Genomic DNA, 21091 nt, shown 5'->3' on the forward strand with positions numbered 1-21091 from the left:
AGGGCCTCGGGTGCCATCTCTGAGGGGGGTGACAAAAAGGCAGCCCATGGGCGGCTCGCACCGCTGCCCCCAGGCGCGGTGGTACGAGCTACCACCATCATGCCTCTGCAGCTGCAAGTGGAGGATCGCACCGCCCCCGCTGCAGCCATGAGCAGAGGATCCTGCCGCTGCTGCATGCGCATGGAGGATCGGCCCACCCCCTGCACAGTGGATGGCCCTGCCCCCGTGTGGTGGATTGCCCCCCCGGGTGCACTGCATGGCCGCCGCTCTGGGCGCTCATGCAGCTTACTCCGCCACTGGGTGGGTGAGACCAGATGCAGAAGTGGAATGGACCTTTGTATGACCTTTGTATGGCAGGCTAGTTCCTTCACATATCTACACAACCCTCCCCATCCTCCACCCAGAACAAGCAAGAGGCATGTTCATAGTTCTAGGACACATTCCAGCCAGGCATATGGACCCCCAGTTAAGCTAACCATCTACTTCCCACTTGGACTGCACTGAGAAATATCCTGAGCCCTACACTCCCATGTTTGAGTACGTCATTGACACAGTGTCCTCAATTCTCAACCGACCAATAACGATCTCACATGTGCCCTTACGCAGATTGAATATGAGCACACATAGCACGGTTGTGCATCGAGACAACAAAGATCTATGCCCTATTGAACCTTTGCTCTGAACCTCGATTGGGCTATTTTCGACTTTCTACATTCAGGGTACCATTTGCGACTCAAGTAGGCCATGATACATCTACACATTGCCCTAGAACCCTGCACATTGCAGAGGATCCTGGGCCATATTATAGGAGACACACCCAAGTCACATGGGACCCTGGCCAGACCTGTTGGGCCTGCAACATCTTATTGCATTTTGTCAAGAGGCCCTCAAAGCCCTGCTGATGGGCTGCATTGCAGTTTCGTGGACTAGTTGGATCTACTGCAGGGATGGGGAACCAGTGACCCGCCATATCTGTCTGCACTTCAACCCCCCTAGTCCCTGACCATGGACTTTGCTCGCTGGGACTTAGGAGAGTTGGGAGTCAAACATCAACTGGAGGACCAAAGGAGCTTCCCCACCCCTGATCTGGTGGCTCATTATATTAGCCCCATTTTTTCTTCGTTTTCAACACAACACCAGGAATGACCAGTGTAGTGGGGCATCATCTCTGCAGAGTACCTGGATGGGGTAGTGCAGGGTGGTGTGGACGCATTGGTGGGAATGCTGAATTTGCTCTGCTTCTGAGTGCTCACACCCTGATCCCATGGCTGCCTTGACCCACCTCCATCCAGCCTTAGGAGGGCAACTCCACAGCTCTGCCCCACAACACTGGTTTCTATTGCATTACACATTCATTGTTCAGTGAAATAAAGAATGAATTTTAAATCCACATCTCTCCCTCCCCACCCTTCTATATCTTTAGATTTCACAAGGCGGCCTCCACCTTCTTCTGTTGTTCCTCGATCTCCCCGTTCTTCCCTTTGGACTTCAAGAAGCACAACTTCCTTATGAAGTCAATGCAAGATTCCATGGAATCCCATAGCCCATGACTACACAGGAACACAGGTGTACTGAGTCAGCCCACTAACCCACCCAGCTCATAAGAGCATAAGAGGAGCTTGCTGGATCAGGCCAATGGTCCCAAAGCAGATGCCTGTGGGGAACTTGCAAGCAGGATGTGAGCACAGGAGTGCTTTCCCCTCTTGTGGTTTGAAGCACCTGGTGTTCAAAAGCATTACTGCCTCCAGCTGTGGAGGCAGAGCTCAGTGTACCTTACTCAGACCGGCAGGAGGCCTCCAGGCTTTCAAGCAGGCTTCTCTCCCAGTCCTACCTGGAGATGCTGGGGACTGAAGCAGGGATCCTCTGCATGCAAAACAGATGCACTGCCATTGAGCCATGGTCCATTGCACCAATCGAAATGGGTGGCATGGTGTCTTTATTGCTTACTTATTTAACTGCTGACTTGTGTTTCAAAACACAAATTCCTTAGCAGCCTCTAGCAACTGTAATCACGGGTCTCTATCTCATATATATATATATATATATATATATATATATATATGAATTTGTGTTTTGAAATGATCTCTGCCCCACATTTTCAGGGAGAGAGAAGGCAACCGTTCAGCAGTTAAATAAGTAAGCAATAAAGACACCATCCCACCCATTTCGATGGCTATATATAGACGTAAACCAATTTCCTGAGCTATCCAGAGCAAATAAACATGGCTGAAAGGTACAAGTGAAATAACTTCTTCACATAGCAAATAGCTACCACAAGATTTAGTGATGGCTACCGACTGGTCAGCTTGAGAAAGGGGATTAGATAGATGGAAGGAGGGCAAGTCTATCAATGGCTATGAGTCATGATGATGGCATGATGCTTCCATGGTCAGAAGCAGGTCCTCCCCTACTTGCACTTATTCACATGTATGTTCTCTGAATGGATAACGTATGGATGAAGAGGGCTTTGATCTCGCCAAAGGGGAGGTAGACATCTTGCTGGGGATGCTGTTCCACTTCTCCAGCAACAAAACCAATGCCTTGATCTGGACCTAGCTTGGCAACCCACCCCATAATGATCACACCCACGTGCCCACCATTTCCCCAGTCCACATGGCAAATGGCACACCCAAAAGCGATGGCCTAAAGAAACTTCCAATGTGATGGCTGTATTATGAGAAGCAGCCCGTCACTCCAGAAGGGTATTCCCTCCAGCCATTGCTCATTCTTGTGCATGGCCCACGATCCAGGAAACTGAAGGAGGACAGAGGGAGCAAAGTCACATCATGAATCGGTTGCCTGCTTTAACACCCTGAAAAAGTTGGTGTGTTTGTGTGCGTCATCTCTATAAAGGAAAGAAAGCCTAAAATCTGTGGAAAACTGATGGTTGCCCCACTGGCCAAACAGTACCGAGAATTAATCCTGAAAGGGCACGCAGCCTCTCAAATTGCAGTTGCAATTGATTGGCAGAGCAGTAAGCTTGCACTCATCTCTCCCAATTAAAAGACGCATTGGGAGGGACCAGGAAGGAAGTCCCACCTCCCCTGGCAACTGTCCACATCTCCCTAGGGAGACCCACCTCTCTGATTGAGAGCAACAACTCATAGGAATACAGGAAGCTGCCTTATACTGAGTCAGTCCATTGGTCCTCCTAGCTCAGTATTGTCTACACTGATTGGCAGAAGCTTCCTGGGATTTCAGACAGGGTTCTCTTCCAGCCCTAGAACCTGGGACCTTTTACATGCAAAGCAATGCTCTGTCACTGAGCTACGGCCCTTCCCTGCTCCTCGAGAACAATATCAGACAACTGACCCCTTTCCTTATGACTAAAAGACCTTTGAGCCTGGTAAAAATTTCAAACTGGCAATGTTAATGTAAGAATTTCCATAAAAATGTGTGGATTTCACTTGGGAAACACAGCTATGCTATAATAGCTCCACAGCGTCGCTAGAAAGAGAATATTCACCTCAACATTTGCCCTGGTAAGGGAATTACAAAACAGTACTCCATAAAATATTATTATTAATATTGTTATTATTAATTTTCTTTTTTGCTACTCCATTATTGGTTGGCAACACGGTGAAATAGTCAGGAAAATCCTCCTGGAATTTTGTCGCTCTGGAGGTGAATCCAATGTTAACAAAGAAAAAAAAAATCTTTTAGATACTTAACTGAAGAGATTATTATTACTTTTCCTCATAAACAAATCTGTCGGATGAGAAGTCGTTTGGAAAGCCCTCTGTGACTGCAGTCATCCGCTGCAATGCATCAACTTACGTCTGTCAACACGCGGAGGACCGCCATGTACACATAACGTTTTAGCCAAAAAAAAATGGTTAGCAGTTAGAGAGAACAGGTGACTATTGGTTGAGATCTTCATTTAAAAAAACCCAAACAAATGCCTTGAACCAAAAAAAGGAGCTGGATTTGTTTTGGTCCCAGATCTGAAGTCTCTTAGAAAATGTACATTCAACGTTTTGGTCTTCCGTTTTCTTGATAAAAGGTCAAGGTTCACTTCCGGGTTAAGGAATCCAAGTAAACAAACGCTGGACGGTCGCTTAAGGTCAACCTTCCTTTTCACACTCTCTCTCCGATATGCGTTGTCGACGGTTCATTGTTATATACTAATGCAAAGCACTTGGTATGTGATTTAAGAGACTCCTTAAAAGCCCTCAAAGATTGGTGCAGTTTTTTTTATCTCATTTAAAAGCCCATGTTTTTAAGGCCACAAAGATCTGCTAACAGTTTTTTTTTTATTTTGTGTGTGTTTAAAGAGCATAACTCGTCTTTCCCTTTCCTGCTTCCGTGTTTTATTATTTATTCGAGGTGACCCAGTACTCTCATTTGTGTCTGTAAACACTGGAGATCTTGGAGGGTTGGCCTCCCGTCTCTCTTGTCTTGAAGCTGTAGAGATCCAAGGTTGAACGTGAGCTACATTCACAAAGAAGAAGAACTCTGAGCATAATCTCTTATCATAAGCGAATCGTATTTTGGCGAAGAGGGGATACACAGGGCGGATTCGGAGGCCGGGGAACTGGGCGAAGCGCTCCCGGAGTCGACAGAGTCCCTGAAGGGGGAGGGAGGCGTCAAAGCCACCAACTCTTCCAGGTCTGGCTTTGGCGCTGCTGGTGTTCCTGCTGAAGGGCCCTCTTTGACGCTGCCGCAGGATGGCTTCCTGGCCGACTGAGATGCGCCGTTGACCTCGATGGCAGGGAGAGGCTGGATCTCTGCAAACGTCGTCATGGTGGTAGGAAGCTGGATTTCTCTCGGGATCAGGTAGGAAGAGCACAGAGGGGTGGCTACCATGGCTCCCGGCGTGGTCGTGGAGAGCATCATGGAGTTGAGTTCGCTGATGTTGGCGGTGAAGCGGGTCACCACGCTGCTGATCTGCTCCATCAGGGAGCCTTGGGAGGAGCTGCTCCTCTGGGTTTGCTCTGTCTGGAATGTTGGGACATCATCCTCTGTCCGGCTGAGCGAAGCGGTCCTCTGGCTGATGGTGCTGATGGGGGAAGGGGTCTGAGCTCGGTACTGAGCCGGGTAGTGCTCCTCTGCTTCGGAGACGTCGTAAAGCGGTTTGGCACTGGACTCTGGGAGCGGGACGGTGAGTGTGGCGCCACTGCTGCCGCTGTGCTGGCTGCTGGCTGTGCTTTTGGAGAAAGGCTTGATCACGGCCGTTTGGTTAGGGTTCTCCTTCTTGTTGATATGAACGGAAAGCCTCTGCCAGAGGTGGGCTCCCCTGCTTGTGCTCTTCTCGTTCTGGGCCCATGTGACTGATTTCCCATTGGAGCTGCAAAACAAGGAAGAGAGAGAGAGAGAAGGAACTTAAGGTTCATATCTAAGGGAGCTATTAACAGCAGGGCCATCACAAGTGGCTGGCCAGCTCAGGCAATGTTCTGATAGCCCCAATAGTTTGGAACGCCCATTTGCCAGCTTACCCCAGCCATAATGCCACTCAGAACTCAACCCATTACAGCAAACAGTGTTACCTCCTTTGAATGGGAGCCAAGCTCATCTGCAGTGGCCACCTACCGTTTTGGGTTACCCAAAACGCCATGCACTGGCACACAGATCTATGAAATGTATTGATTTCCGAGATCTATGGTCTAGGGTAATGCGTTTGGGGTCGCTTAAGATGGCAGGCGGCCCCCATGGATGACAGCTGAGCTTAGCTCCCATTCAAAATCACCAGCACCCACCCAACACTGAAGCCCCTATGGAGGGCAGTGAATGGCGTCAGTAGCAGAAAAACATTGCAAACAGGGCTGGGGCCGAACCTCACTCTGTGTGTGTGTGTGTGTGTGTGTGTGTGTGTGTTGGACAGTGGAGAAGCAACGCTGGCATCACACCAAGGGCCCCCATTGAAGTCTGGTGCCAGCGCTGAATAAACATGTCAGAATCACAGCGCCCAGGTGTCATTCCTGAAAGCTAACTGAACTAAATTTGCTAGCTGCTATCGCAAGAAGCAAGTGTCAAGATAAGTATAAGCAAATGTGGTAGTCATCAAGCAGCCTTGAAACAAACCATCATGGTACCCAAATGAAACCAGGTAGCCACCAATGGCTTCTACTGCATTCTAGAGAATGCGGAGGATTTTTCGGACATCACAGAACCGTGGAGTTGAAAGGCTTCTTGCACACCATCTAGTTCAACCCTCTGCTCTGTGCATGGAAAAGAGAGTATTGCAAGGAGACAGCTGCACAGCAGGTCCTCCCGAAGCTGCTGAACTACAACTCCCATCAGTCCCAGAAAGAATGGCCAATGACCAGGGATGGTGGGAGCTGTAGTTCATCAACATCTGGAGAATCAATGGTTGCCTGCAACTGCTGTACAGCCTCTTCTTGAAGACCTCCAGTTTGGATCAAAACCCACCACCTCTCCAGGTAAGCAATTCCATTGTCAAACTGCTCTTGCCATCAAGGAGCTTCTCCAAATGAAATTTAGCCTCCTGTAACATAAGGTCTAGCTCTGTCCTCTGGGCAGCAAAGAACAAGTCTTGGCTTTCTTCTTCTATGTAACTGTCCTACAAGTATTTGAAGAGGACCATCATGTCCCCTCTCCACCTGGGCTACTAGGAGCAAGCCACTATGTCCATTTCACCTATGATGAAATGTTTCTGGGTCCATTCGTACAGACAAGAATGAGGAGAAGCATCCTTGTCATTGGCAGAGATACCCTACAGTTCACACAGCTGTGTCAAGCCTTCTCTGCTCCAGCGCACACACACAAATCCATATCATGGAGCATCTCTAAAGCATAAACTGTTAAGCAATGGCTGAGGCAAAACAAACATGCCTGTGGCTGCAAAATGGTTTGCAGACTCATCCACCTAAACAATCTTCTTATTGTAGAGTGGGCATTTCTACCGAGAACTGTACCACACACAATAACGTATCACACACACCACACTGAAACGCACAACCACTTCCCTCAAGATCAGGGGAAACAATGCATGGACCAGATTTACACACTGCAGGCAAATACATCACAAGACACATTGTGGAGGTGGCTCTGGTGAAACAGGGAATTGTGCCAGTGGTGAAATCCTTCTTCAACACTTGACAAGCTAATACAGTACAAGTGGTCACACATGTTCTGCAGTCGATGTAGGCTGCATTCACATAGCCTTTTATTCCATTTCACTAATTGTTAATTTCTGTATTATATCTGAGCTTTTCTATGACTTTTGGAATAGTGGAAGTTTAACACTCCTTTCTGTGTTCATCGGTTCCAGAAAAAAAAAATTGCAACCCCATTAACCCAAAGAATTGTGGGAGTGATGAAATTTGGGGCGGCATACCTGTATGCAGTCCCTTCCATTTGTTTTCATAGGAAATCATAGTGGGTCCCAAGCATGCATGTGCGTAAAGGATGGAGGAGTAGAGACATTGTCCAGTGATGCTCCTTGTTTTGCCACACCACACCCACTGGTGCAAATGCACTTCAGTGCAATATGTGCCTGTACCAGTAAGGAAGTGACTGTTCCATAACGCAAAAGGTACTGCAGTATGGAAGCAATGTTCAAAAATTGGACTGAAATGCTAGCATTAGGTAAAGGTAAAGGGACACCTGACGACTCTGGGGTTGTGGCACTCATCTCGTTTTATTGGCCGAGAGAGCCGGCGTACAGCTTCCGGGTTACGTGGCCAGCATGACTAAGCCGCTTCTGGTGAACCAGAGCAGCGCACGGAAATGCTGTTTACCTTCCCACCAGAGTGGTACCTATTTATCTACTTGCACTTTGATGTGATTTGGAACTGCTAGGTTCGCAGGAGCTGGGACTGAGCAATGGGAGCTCGCCCTGTCGCAGGGATTCGAACCGCCAACCTTCTGATCAGCAAGCCCTAGGCTCTGTGGTTTAACCCATAGCACCACCCATGTCCCATTAGGATCAGCATTAGGATCAGGAAAACTAATGCAACATTCCCCGTGTTTGAATGTACCTGTAGAGAACTGTGTTTTACATTGTGACTGGATGGGAGGAGGGGCTTTGCTGTCAAAAGTTCAGGTAAGAGGGAGCAGGAGGATGAAATGCTGGTAAAGGAGTAGCTGGGATTTGTGAGTTAATGCAGTTAGTAGCTCTGGTACCAGAGTGGAGTATGGATGGGCACTGGCGGAGGAAGGGGGCACACAGGGTGTGTGGCCCACCCCAGGTGTCATCTCTGAGGGGATGGGATTCTTAGACTAGAAATAAGTCTAGGAAATTAGACCTCTGCTTCTGGAAGTTTATGTGTAAAGAGAAGAGTCAAGAAAACCAGAGAAGTAGGGAGGGGGGGGGAATACTCTCTCTCCGAGAAACTTAGTTGGAAATTTACTTGTTTTCCATTCCCACATGAATTACCGTATTTTTTGCTCTATAAGACGACTAGACCACAAGACGCACCTAGTTTTTTGAGGAGGAAAACAAGAAAAAAAATATTCTGAATCTCAGAAGCCAGAACAGCAAGAGGGATCGCTGCGCAGTGAAAGCAGCAATCCCTATTGCTGTTCTGGCTTCTGGGATAGCTGCGCAACCTGCATTCACTCCATAAGACGCACACACATTTCCCCTTACTTTTTAGGAGGGAAAATGTGAGTCTTATAGAACAAAAAAAATACAGTAAATTTCTTGATTCCTGGCCGATCTTTCATGGAATTTGTAGTTTAAGGGTTTATTGTCATCTTTATTGATATCTCTCCCAGACCAGAATTCAATGCGGCATCACACAAATGAAACCAAGGCAGATTTCAAAAACAGCTCAGGGAAGATATCTGAGAGAGGCTTCCCAAACTGAATCAGTGAGCAGCATCATAGAAGGTCCTCGACTCATGGGATTCTTATGGTTTTCCATGGGGAAGAGGCAGGGGAATATCTGCATGGGATATTCCCTGTAGGGAAACTCAGATGCTTGCAGGCTGTGGACTTAGATTCATTGTCTCAATCAACAGCTATGGGGTCATTTCAAAGTGTTGGTGTTGACCTTTAAAGCCCTAAACAGCCTGGGCCCTGTATACCTGAAGGAGCATCTCTACCCCCATCATCCAGCCCGGACACTCAGGTCCATCTCTGAGGGCCTTCTGGCGTTAACCTCACAGCAAGATGTGAAGCTACAGTGAACCAGGAAGAGGGCCTTCTTGGTATTGGCACCCACCCTGTGGAACGCCTTCCCATCAGATGTCAAGATGACGAGTAATTATATAACATTTAGGAAACATCTGAAGGCAGCCGTTTTTAAGGTTTGCTGTTTTATTATGTTTTTATATATGCTGGAAGCTGCCCAGAGTGGCTAGCGAAACCTAGTCAGATGGGCAGGGTGCAAATAATAAAATTATTATTACAGTGGGGGGGGGAATGCAGCTAAACGCCCCTCCCCAAAGCAAGGTAGGCACAGTGAGGCTGTGACATGTGTCATTATGATGGTCTTTCTCATTCACCCTGAGATTAGGGGTTGGGTTTCCTGACCTGGAACCTTCAGACTGTTCAGAACGCTGGAATAGAGAGAGTTAGCAGTCTTTTGATGAGGAAGTCTTATGTGCATATATTCATTTTCCTCACGTACTGTCCAGCTAGGTTCTGAGAGGATTGTCCAGCCATTCAGGGTGACTACACAACTGGCCTTGTTGGGAGCTAATTGCCTAATTACAGGCCACCTGCTTGACAGAGCAGAATTGTGTCATTTAATAGCCAGGGAGGCACTGAGTCTCCTGTCAGCGGCTGCCACCCCAGGCTGGGCTCATTGCCATGTCCATATATCGAAAGTGCCAGACTGGTTCCTTTTCTTTCTTTCTTTCTTTCTTTCTTTCTTTCTTTCTTTCTTTCTTTCTTTTTACTGTAGAGCTCTGTGTCACGTTCATGTAGCAAATTAAGCCTCTTCGCTCCCTAAAGTGCATCAGTCATAAAAACCAGTGGCATTTCCAGGAAATTGGAGGCAGAAGGCCATTTTTAAATTCCCTTCTCCCACTACCCAAATAGGCCTTGGGATGCATGTGTCACTCTATTTGCCCATCCAGGAGGTTTAACTGAGGGGGTCAGTCAGATCGCATCACTGGCTTTCTCGTTGAGGGAAAACAAAGCAACGTTTGGCAAACATGCAAAAGTCATTGTCCCTCCTCAAATACTGAAGGCAGCTTTCCACAGAATGCAGCCCCAGTGCTTTTCATCCCTCGAATAATCTTTCACCTTCGCCATCCCTGTCACAAGGTGTCCTTATTGCTGTTAAGATTTTGGTTGGGTTTTCCAACCCTTGCCGAGCTCACAGGCAGGCAAGCACGTCTTTCTCTCTTTCTCTCTCTCTCCCTCACTTTCTCTCTCTCTAATCCACAGAGGAATGGGTGAATCTGACATATTTTGTTTCTCTCAATTCCCTGTTTTTCCATTTTATTTTGCAGGAATTTGGGGGCATCAGTATCTCATTGAATGTGCAGCATTTTTTGGCAAACCAACTGCTGTAAAAAATCTCTGCACCTTTGTAATTATTTTTTAAAGAGCACAGATGAGTGCTTATAGCGGTGGATAAATCAAGTTAGAATGCTGTTTTTCTCTTCCTCCTCGCAGTTGCAGCTGCAAGATAGTAAAAGTCACCTTAGGCTTTCATTTGGGGGGGAAAAGACGCTCAAAGCTTTGGCTGGAGCCGTGAGCCTACCATAAAAACAAACAGCAGCATAGCTCTGTAGTGTCTCAGATCTACCTAGCTGCCGAGCTATATAAGGGCTTGCGACATGTAGGCTGAACAAGCCAGGATTTGCACAAGAAAAACATGTAAAGTGATGGAACGCACAGTGTGCCTGGTTCAATTCCAAGCTTCTCCTGTGGCTGTGTGAAAATCTGGTAAGCTGCCATTGGTCAGTACAGACAGTGCTGCCCTAGATGACCAATAGCCTGATGATGCATAAAGCAACTGAATAGGTTTTTAAGAGTTGGGAGGAACCTGAGACATCATGTAGTGGAACCCCCTGCTCAATGGAGCAATCTTGCAACCACAACAGGGCCAGGGCCTTCTCAGTGATGGCTCCAACCTGGTGGAATGCTCTGTCCCATGAGACTAGGGCCTTTCAGAATTTAACCTCCTTCCGTCGGGCCTGTAAGACAGAGCTATTCCGCCTGGCTTTCAACTTGAACTTAGCCTGATCTTTTATTCCCCTTCCTTCCCTCCCCTCCCCTTTTAATGAAGATTACCCACTCTGGGATCCCACAGCTAATTCTCCCCTGGTCTCCTCGCTGGCCCAAATAGGACTAATTTAGGCAGCTAGCCCTGGTGATCATCTAATGTTTATTGGATGGATTTCCCCCCTAAATTGATTTTTGAATTCTGAATTTATTGTTATTCACATTTTATACGGTATTTTATGCTGTTTTTTGTTGCATCAATTAAGTGTTTTAAATTTGTTGTTAGGCATCCTGAGCCCGGTTTTCTGAACCAGGAAGGGCGGGTTAAATAAATAATTTATTATTATTATTATAACAACCCTCTGCTTAAAATACCTCCATCAAAGGTCTAGAGAACCCTGTTAGGCCTGAACAGGAAATATAAACATTAGTAGGAGGCAGGAGACCAAAGGCCCAACTAGTCCAGCACCCTTTTGTCGAAGGAGCCTGTGAGAAGCCCTCAGCAGTCCTTTCCCCACTTGTGTCCCCCAGAAACTGGTATTCAGAGCCTTATTGCCTCCAACAGTGTACGGAGTAGATAGCCATGATGGCTATTGATAGCCATATCCTCTGTTGATTTGCCTAATCCTCTTCTAAAGTTGGTGGCCATCACTACTTCCTGTGGGAGCAAATCAGCAGTGTTGTGAAATTCACTGGCGCCCGGCGTGCATGTGCACATGCAACGTGTGGGAACAGGCACTGGGTATGCAGGGTAAACAAAATCCTGCCACGCCAGCATAACCTTCACTGCCGCCACTGGGCATGGAGGGTTCACGGGGCTGCGCTGCGCTGCACCACTCTGCCTGTCCGCCTGCCTATGGGTGCATCCCCACACACTAACCAGGTGGCCATTCAGTGAGGGGCCGGGAGTGCGGTGGCACTGCCAGACTGGGCTCTGGGACCCAGAGACCCCCAATGACAGGCACCTGGGGCTATGGCCTCTTCATAGGGGAGTTACTGCAGCCCCTTGATCATTTGGGTTGCCTTTTTCGGAACCTTTACTTACTCTACAATATCCCTTTTGATATGGGGCAGCCACAATTGTACACAACGCCCCTAATTTTCTATGTTGAATGAGGAAGGTCTGAAGGGGACCTCTGCTCGTGTTTGCTTGAACATGAGTAGAAGTCTCCATGAGATTGAAACCCTCCTTTTTCAGGGTTCCTGATCACACAGGCCTTCTACTCAAATTTAAAGCAAAAGAGAGTAGTAGGTACTCCTCTTCTTACCTTCCCCATTCAGTAGGGGAAGGCTGAGATCAAAGACGGGGTGGTCTGGAGCACACATGGATGTTGTGGAAGGGGATGAGTGCCCTTCCATGCCTCCTATTAGCACCCATATTTCCTGTTCAGGCATTGCAGCCAAACAGAACTTAGATGTTCCTCCTTCTCTGGATTCTAGGTGTTAGAATGGACCATGGAAACCAATTTGGGCTTCAAAAGTTGGAAGCTGCGTCATGGCCATGTTGCTTACAATGATACCCTGGGAAAAGTCAATGCATCAGCTCAAACAGTAACAGGAGCCTGGCAACATCATGTTCACTGAGCTGAAAAGGTGGTTTCTCCCAAGCAATTTCCTTCCACAGAAAAGAAGCCGGAGAAAACCACAAAATGGGAGCTGTTGCACAAACTTGAAACATTATTATGTGCATGATGTTAGTTGTTTGCAAGGCACTTTTATATTTGAGCAACAATCAGTCACAAGCCACCCACTAATAGCTTTCACTTCCATCATCTAAAATCAATTATGTGATGGGATGTTTTATGAGGCTGTCAAAACATCGATGCCTTGGTAGCGCGGCTATGACTTTGGCTTAAAATTACCGACTTAATTAAATGCAACAAATAAGAAATGTATATCTATCTCGCAACAGCTTGCATGAGGGTTTGTCTCTGTGATGATAAGTCAGCCAATCTCAATGCCTTAAATCTGGGGCGGAGAACCTACAGCCCTCCAGATGTTTCTGGGCTATGGACTCCCCTCATCCCTGAACATTGATCTTGCTGGCTGGAGCTGATGGGAGCAGGAATCCATCACCATCCAGGGAGATCAAGGTCCTTCATCCCTGCCATGATTTATCCCCATGTTGGCACAGACAGAAAACAACTAGAACAACACGAGTTAAATATCTGAAAAGAGAAAATGGTTTCTGCTCTTCTAGCCTCAGTTCCTTCTGTTGCCACGTCCATTACTGGCTTTTATCGACATTCATATGATGAAGACTTGGACAATCCTTTCCCAAAAGGCAGATGTGGAGAATCTTTGGCCTTCCAGTTGTTGCTGAACTACAGTACCCATCATTCACTGGGCACTAGCCATGCTTGCTGGGGTTGATGGGAACTGTAGTCCAGCAGCATCTGGAAAGTCAAAAGTTCCCTAAACCTGACCTAAGGAATTGTGGAAACAATTGTTTTATTGGCTGCAGTGTTTATTTACCTTCTTGGTCTACACTGCACAAGGCAAGGGCAGTACAGGATTGGTTGCCAAAGCCCATTGTGCCAAGGCTGTGTTATCAGCGCAAAACATGAGCATTAATCCAAAGCCGGGCTGGCTGATATCTGGTTTTCAACATCGTGATATATCACCAGCTAAACATTGTGATATACTGATATATCATGATGGCTGAAATAAGGATGGAGCTATGTAGAGGCATTGGGTGGCTTCACAGTTTTCCCCCCTGAAGGAGGCAGAGGAGAGTTGAGCCAGTGGAGTCAACAGGGGCTGCAGGAATCGAGAGAACCATTGGCTGTCTTCATGGTTTCCCTCACATTTTGATTTTTTGCATCTCACACGCACGCACACACACCATGATTCGTGACATATTGCCAGGTCAAAAATTATGAAACCGATATGACAATATGGACTTCAAACCTGTTTTGGACAATATATTGCCCAGCCCAAATTCAAAGACATGAACAAGTTTCATATTCCAAACAGTCTCACAGCACACACACTCACTTGTCACACAGTTGACATGGTAAGGTCATGCATCAATGCATCAATGCTCCAAAGCACTGCTGCAGATTCACCACACCAAGACTGACATGTCTGTGGCCCACAGAGGAAAGCGGAATTCTCCCACCAAATATGCATATCTAAAATTCTCTCTTGAGATTGCTGGTAGACCTTTGCTCTACCTGTGAGACTTCTGTACCAAAATTCCTTGGAAGTAAAGCCCCATTGATTTCAGGCACATTTAGCTCCATGCAAGTAGAAACGTCCTCGGCGTATTTAATAAGATTTAAGCTAACAAATGTAGGGCATCTTCCTCAATAGCATGCTGTCTCTCAGCTCTACTGAAATGAAATTAATCATGCTATAGAATGAATATTGGCTCTTCACCAGAGGGAAAATATACAGGACAAAGATTGCATATACTGTGGGGAAGCAGCCCCCTCCCCGCTGTCAACAGTATAAAACGGCATATGAGTAATTGATATTTGCATGCACTTTTCTTCCCCACCAATTTGCTTCTTGTTCTTCAACTGAATTGCTGTTCTTTTTCCAGAACAGATCAATCAAGTTAGAAACGGGCACAGCCACGACAAGAGAGAGAAAAAGAGGGAAGAGAGAGATGGAGGGGGCAGAGAGAGAGAGAGAGAGAATGCCACACAGAGAGGTTGACAAACAAACAGAAGCTGTGGATCAATCCTGAGCAGATGTGTGAACACAATCGACCACTGCTGACATCATTGAAGCCCAACAAGGGAATAGAAAGACAGAACAGCAGGGATTAAATTGATGACCTGAACAACTCAAGAGATCGCCATGGAAGGAACACCCGGGAGTCCATTAAAAACGATTGTTATTCATTTTGAATGATGCTTTGTAGCTTATCCAAATGCTTTTGGAGAAGGTTGACTTTCGTATTTTTTTGTGGGGACACACACTGTTTTCCATTCTGAAATCCTGTCCACAATTTGTCACCAAGGTGGTCAGGCTCCAAAATAATGATGGAGACATGTCACCGTAAGAACTTGACAATGATGGAGAACTATCATTCAGGCATATTTGGGATATTAGATGTAGCACCCAGAGAGGAATGTCAACGCTAAAATGGGAAATTCCTTTATCTCTTACGGTTTTAGCAACCAAGTTTATACTCCTTGCAAGTGAAACTGTAAACTTTCTACTTCATCTTGATTAAAAGTTGGTTCAGCTGTCAGATGAGATTGCTCTAGGGATCTGGATCTGCCTTTTCATGATTCCTGGCTAAAATGACAAATCCTACTATCTCTGGTCAGAATCTAATTTTTCACAGTGTCACAGATATTACACTATACTGTAGATGCTTTAATTTTTCTGGAATGGCTACTGATATATTAATCTATCTCCAAATAAAGTACAGATCATATTTTATTTTAACAAAATCAAGTCATACCCAAATGAGGATGGTCCATGAGAAATAATTAAGAAGTTGACAATGTAAATAATTAAGTGTAATAATTTTTTGAAGGAAGTACACAGCCCTAAAGTGAGCTTCAGAAGAATTTTGGGTAACTGATTTCAATTTCATTCAGAAGGCAGAATGGTTTGTTTTCATAAACATAGGAAGAATGTTGGGTCATTAATGTTCATGGCTACAGGTTTATCTCAAATTTGGTGAAAGCTCAATTTATCATCCAAGGTCATAAAGGCACTTAAAGTTTTGTTTATCAGTTGATGGTCAATAAATTTTGGGTTAAGAGACGTGTCAACGTGATAAGCTAAATATATGGATGGAATGATAGTTGTAAAAGTTGATGTATTGATATTAGAGCTGTCAAAAGGAAATATAGAGCTTGCCATATCTGGAAGAAATATGCATGTCTCCAAGTTTATGCTGATGAAGAATTTTTAGGGAAAGTAATTTAGCAAGAATGAATAAATGTGCATGTTAAAGTTGCTGGGGGAAATGCTTGGACTGTGAATATAATTTATGAGCCAGTGACATGTTTGCTCCACAGGAGAAGATTCTCAAAAACAGGATAAATATCATCCGAACTCCTAGCTCCCTGCCATCTGAAGCTCACTTGCCTGCTTCTGGGCTGGCAGCATCTGACAAGAACTTGTAAGACCTGGAAAATTAGAGAACAAATTGCTTTCCTATTTTGAAGGCAGGTTCACCTTTGAATGCGAACTGAATCACATTTCTCTCCCCTTCTCTTGGCTGAAGAGTCCTTCATTGCTTGCATCTCATCCCATACAAGAGAAGGATTCATAAGTGCAGATGCATGTGGTCGACATAGGTAGGACTCTATACCGGAGGCCAGGTGAGAGATTTTGGGAGGTAGGATTGAGCTCCCCAAACTGCTTATTAATTTCTTTGTTTATTGTCTTCACGCTCATTGCAGTACAGAGTCCTTCAGTGGCGATCTCTGGGTTTGTTCAGACATCCTTTAAGCTCTTGGCATGCATTTTGTAGTGCTGTCATTGTTGACTATGCATGCCTGAGAGTACTTCAGTAATGCCAAGAGTGCCCCAGGAAGCCCTTGTCCGATCATTACAATGCATCACTGGTATTAAAATAAAAAGGATAAAGCCAGTGGCACATTTGTAACAAATTCACCATGTATGTAGCCCAGAGCAACACATGCCAGAGACCAATGCTGATGATTCTTTGCCATCTGGGCTAGGCCAAACACATACCAGCAGGGGGGATGTTTTCTTGCAAAGAGTCTCTTTTTTGGTGGCAAAAGAACGAATCGCGGACAAAACGGTTCCCGTCACTGAGAAAGACAGTGTCCGTCTTGCAGCTAGGGTTGCCAGCTTCTGTTTAAGCTGACCTTTCTTTGCTCCTTGATCAACAAACATGAGGCGGTAACACTTCCATTCTCCATGCAGTTGCCCCCTTCACCTGCTGTAGATCAAGCTGTTGTTACAGACTCAAGAGGAGACCAGGTTGGCTTAGCAACCCTGTTTGGAGGTTCCGACAACATACAAGGAAACAAGGAGCGGTGGCATCCGTGCTTCTACAGACATATCGTATGGGGTGTACAGCGCTGACACATTGAGGAGGTGGGTTACAATGTCTCTCAAGATGCTCCTCCGATTGACAGACATCTCACACGGCCTGGGAAAGGAGGGGGTTGCGGCGCTCATGCTTTTGCTTACCTGCTCATTGTTGCTCTCCCACCATTTCCCATACTCCCTTTTGGAGTGAAACATTCTATTTCCGACTTGTGCTGGGCCAGCTTCCTGCCTTTGTACCTAACACATCAGGACGAGGACAGGAGCAACAAAAACAGAGAGAAGTGACCATGTGCTTGGGAGTCACCCTGTCGTACGGCGGCTGTGCACAGGGAGGGAGAGAAAGGCACATGCGCATATCACAGTGAGCCTCCCAAAGGCCTCTGCTGCCATAGACCTTACAGCCGTAAGTGTGGACCACTTGGTTCCTTTGACGTGTGTCTGTGTGTTTGGCAAACAGGATCCAAAATACCAGCCCTTTTACCATGTGATATATGCTTAGGAACCCCACCCCAAGCAAGGGGGAATGGAAAGATTGGGAGGAGACGTTGTAGGAGGGACAAGTTGTAAGGGGAAAGTGCTCCTCTGGTGAAAATCAGCCTCTCCTGGGGTGCATGGGCTGATTGGAAGCAGCTACCAGGAGTGGAGGGGATTATTCCACATGCGGACATGGGATACCACCTTGGAAAGTGTAGACAAGGATAGGGAAGCTGTGGACCTTCAGATGCTGTTGGAACCCAGCCCCCTCCAGCCCCAGCCAGCATGGCCATGGCCAATGGTCACGGATGGTGGAAGTTGCAGTTTGGCAACATCTGGAGGGTCAAAGTTTCCCCATCCTTGGTGTGGGCTATGTTCAGCATCTGCTGGTGGTATTCCATTTCTTTCATTAAATCCCATTAGTACTTAGTATCATTATTTAAGTGCCCTCATTAGTAGCATCTAAATAACAAAATTTAATAGGGATCCCATTTACTGGCCATCAGTTAATGTGTGGGGAAAAGCCAAAAGGAGCAGGAAACCCATAGGTGAGAATTGAGTTAGTGTTGCAGGAAAATAATAACAGTCCCGCCAGTGCTCGTATTGTGCTTTGGGGAGCAAAATTGTGGGGACTATGGGTGTGGTGGGAGAGATAGGTGTAACACACTCATTGAGAGGAGGAGTGGCTTCCCAGATATGGTTAGATTCCAACTCCTATCATCACTGACCACTGGCTATACTGGCTGGGATTGATGGGAGTTGGGAGTCAAACAGCATCCAGAGGGGCACAGGTCCTCCATCTCTGATCTGGTGCATCCAAAACAACTGCCTTCTCAATTCCAAATGCACCCAGAGCAGCCAAAATGGAGCAGCGAGCTTCAGAACGCACGTCAAAGTGGCATTTGTGATGTAGCTGGAGCGTTGATTAATATCTCTGACCAATTATTGATTCCACCAAAGCAGTGTTCTGTGCAAGGTTGTGCCGAGATTGCAGGTTATAAACAAGAACCATGCAGGATAAACAGAGAGATAATATGCATACGTACTAACTCAAGTCAGGGTTCCTAAATGAATGAAAAAGCTGAGGCACTTTGGCTGCAGTTGAAACCACTGAAAGATACAAAGGAAGTCAAACTGGATCACAGGAGTCCTCTTCCCGAGACAAAGGAGCCTTCGCTCATATTGGGAGGGAAAGAAAAGCGCCCAAGAGGAAGAAAGGAACCAAGAAAAAATTACAGATCATGCCCTAGGGAGGGGAAAATCAACAAAAGGAGGCCATGGCATCCTGATACTGAATGCAGTGTGAACTTCTATAAGCAGAAGCTTGCTCCATTAGAAGTATGGTGCTGTTTTGGGTCATCACCACAAGGGCAAAATGTATCCTCTCCTTCAAGGGTGGGAATCTGTGGCCCTCCAGATGTTTTTAGTCATTCCCAGGGGAGGAATTGCGGAGTGTAGAGGGGAGGAGAAGAGAAAGATTGCTTGCATGAGCTGCCTTTTGTTCACTGCACACATTGAATACAACCCACAGAAAAACCACATGATACCACCTCCAGTAATCTATTTCTGACATCCGGTGAATTCATTCTAGCCAGGGATTAGAGCAGAAAATTAGGGGAAAATTCTGGTGATCCTCTGGCTATTGTTGGACTACAACTCCCATCATGCCTGCTGGCTGGGCATGCCGGAGTGGTTGATGGGAGCTGGAGTCCAACAGCAGCCCCAGGGCCCCACGTTCTCTGCCTGTGGAATAGAAAGCATGTCCACTACAAACTGGTTTACCCACCATTCCCTCTCCCCAGTGAACTCTGGGCATTGTAGTTCTACAAGAAGGATGAGGGATCCTGAACAGAGAATGTTTGGCACCCATACCAAATTGCAGCTCCCAAAAGTCTATGGAGTAGATGGTATAAGTTTGAAGTGCAGGTATACTCTTAGCATTACAATGGGATACGGCTATTATCTATAAAAACCAAAGAGTGAAATACATAATTCTACTCTGGGTGCAAGCCTCAAAACATGTGTAGCAGTAACTGGTGCATGAAAACCATAGATTTGTAGTTCCAAGGAGGATAGGAGGGCAGAAAGACCACAATTCTGCTATGATGGAATGGCTCTGCTTCTCAAACCAGACTTCCTTGCCATGAAATTGTGGAATTTTGAAGTCCATGTAGACTGGGATGAGGAAATCCTCTAGATTTGAATTCATTGTTTAAAAGCTGCAATTCATGACCATACACTGTTGTCATGTTTGTTGATAAAACTTAATAAACACAATGGAAAACAAAACCTGCAGAGTCTTTGGGGCAGAGACTCAACGTATGTTCTTAAGTACCTGAAAAACACTTTGCAATGCATATGTGGGCACCATAATAACAATTCTTAAGCTCAGGCATGTATCAAATGAGACAGCGGGGGATATGTAATTGGAACATGGAAGCTGAGAGAGGGGACAGGCAGCATGCCTCTGAATATCAGTTGCTGGGAATCAAAAATGAAGAGTGTCTGTTGCACTCAGGTCCTGCTTTCTGACTTCCTGTAGACAACTGGTTGTCCACTGTGATAATAAGTTCTTAAGTTTTTAAAAGCAAGCACGTTGCACTGGTAGCAATTAAAAGAGGAGTTATTGATGTGCACCACTGCCAGACCTGTCCATAGGACCTTCTCATTTTATCTCTGTGGTCTGTGTAAACCCTTGGGGTGCCAAACTCTGTAGTGCAAGGTCTCAGCATCAAAAGATCCCTAGAACTGAGTGTCAGGATTGCAGGTGAGAATTGCCGGCTGGTGTGCAAACTTCAGACATCACAACAACTGAATTGTTCAAGTTTGTTCTTATTAAATGCAAATCACATTTCAATGTAAAGCCTTCCTCTCAGGCTAGTTTCCTCCTCCTCCTCCTCCTCCTCCTCCTCCTCCTCCTCCTCCTCCTCCTCCTCCTCCTTCTGAAATCTCTTTCTGAATCCTTTCAATAATATCTATTTAATATCTAGGGTTATCTATGTAACGTGGCAGTTTCATAACTGTATCATTAACCCCCCCAATAGCATTTGTAGTTTGGGTCAAGGGTATTGACAATTCCATAGGAAATCCTTAGAGAATCTCCCAGAAGCACAACTAATAAAGCCGTTTTAAGTCTGTGGTGTTCATATGCCCCAAGATAATTCTCTTTGAAGAAGAACATCAAATTCTATTCCCCCAAGGAAGGCTTTAAATTAAAATGCACGGGTTGTGGTTTGCAGAGTGTTTACAAATAAGTCCTAGTCATCCATGCCTCCGTGAGCAAAGTAAATGTGTAGCTCTGTTGCACCTGCCTTATGGACACTATTGGAACACCTTGGTCAGTATTGTTTACAGTGACTGGCCATGGCTCTCCAGAATACCAGACAGGGAATCCTACCTGGAGAGCCCAATGGACATTTGCTCTGATTCAGCAGTAAATACTGAGTTTTTTCCTAGGGGAAAGCAGTGGGGCAAGGACAAGACTGGATGAGCCCTGAGCTGCGGCCTTTCCCCATGGGGAACCCTGCACAACCAGGGGTCCTG

General features: G+C 46.1%; 1 protein-coding gene and 1 long non-coding RNA gene across 6 annotated transcripts in view; one reads left to right on the forward strand and one right to left on the reverse strand.

Annotated features, from left to right (window-relative positions):
• Positions 1-4: 4 nt before the first annotated feature.
• On the forward strand, positions 5-4094 carry LOC307215119. The gene is made up of 2 exons (XR_013838281.1): positions 5-1932; positions 2184-4094. It is a non-coding gene; the product is annotated as an uncharacterized lncRNA (long non-coding RNA).
• A 299-nt stretch (positions 4095-4393) lies between these two features.
• Positions 4394-21091, reverse strand: part of GRM5 (glutamate metabotropic receptor 5) — a 274582-nt gene continuing 257884 nt past the window's right edge. For 2 of the 5 annotated variants that reach the window (XM_079973380.1, XM_079973381.1), the window contains exons 9-10: positions 17216-17311; positions 4394-5287 (exon numbers count right to left, since the gene is read on the reverse strand). In XM_079973380.1, coding sequence (XP_079829506.1) covers positions 4438-5287; positions 17216-17311 — 946 coding nt within the window. In that variant the 3' untranslated portion in view covers positions 4394-4437. Of the gene's footprint in view, positions 5288-17215; positions 17312-21091 lie in introns of those variants that run through there. The other 3 variants (XM_079973382.1, XM_079973383.1, XM_079973384.1) reach the window with 3 other exon arrangements.

Source organism: Podarcis cretensis (assembly GCF_951804945.1).
Source record: "Podarcis cretensis genome assembly, chromosome: 4".
In the NCBI taxonomy this organism is placed as follows: Eukaryota; Metazoa; Chordata; class Lepidosauria; order Squamata; family Lacertidae; genus Podarcis; species Podarcis cretensis.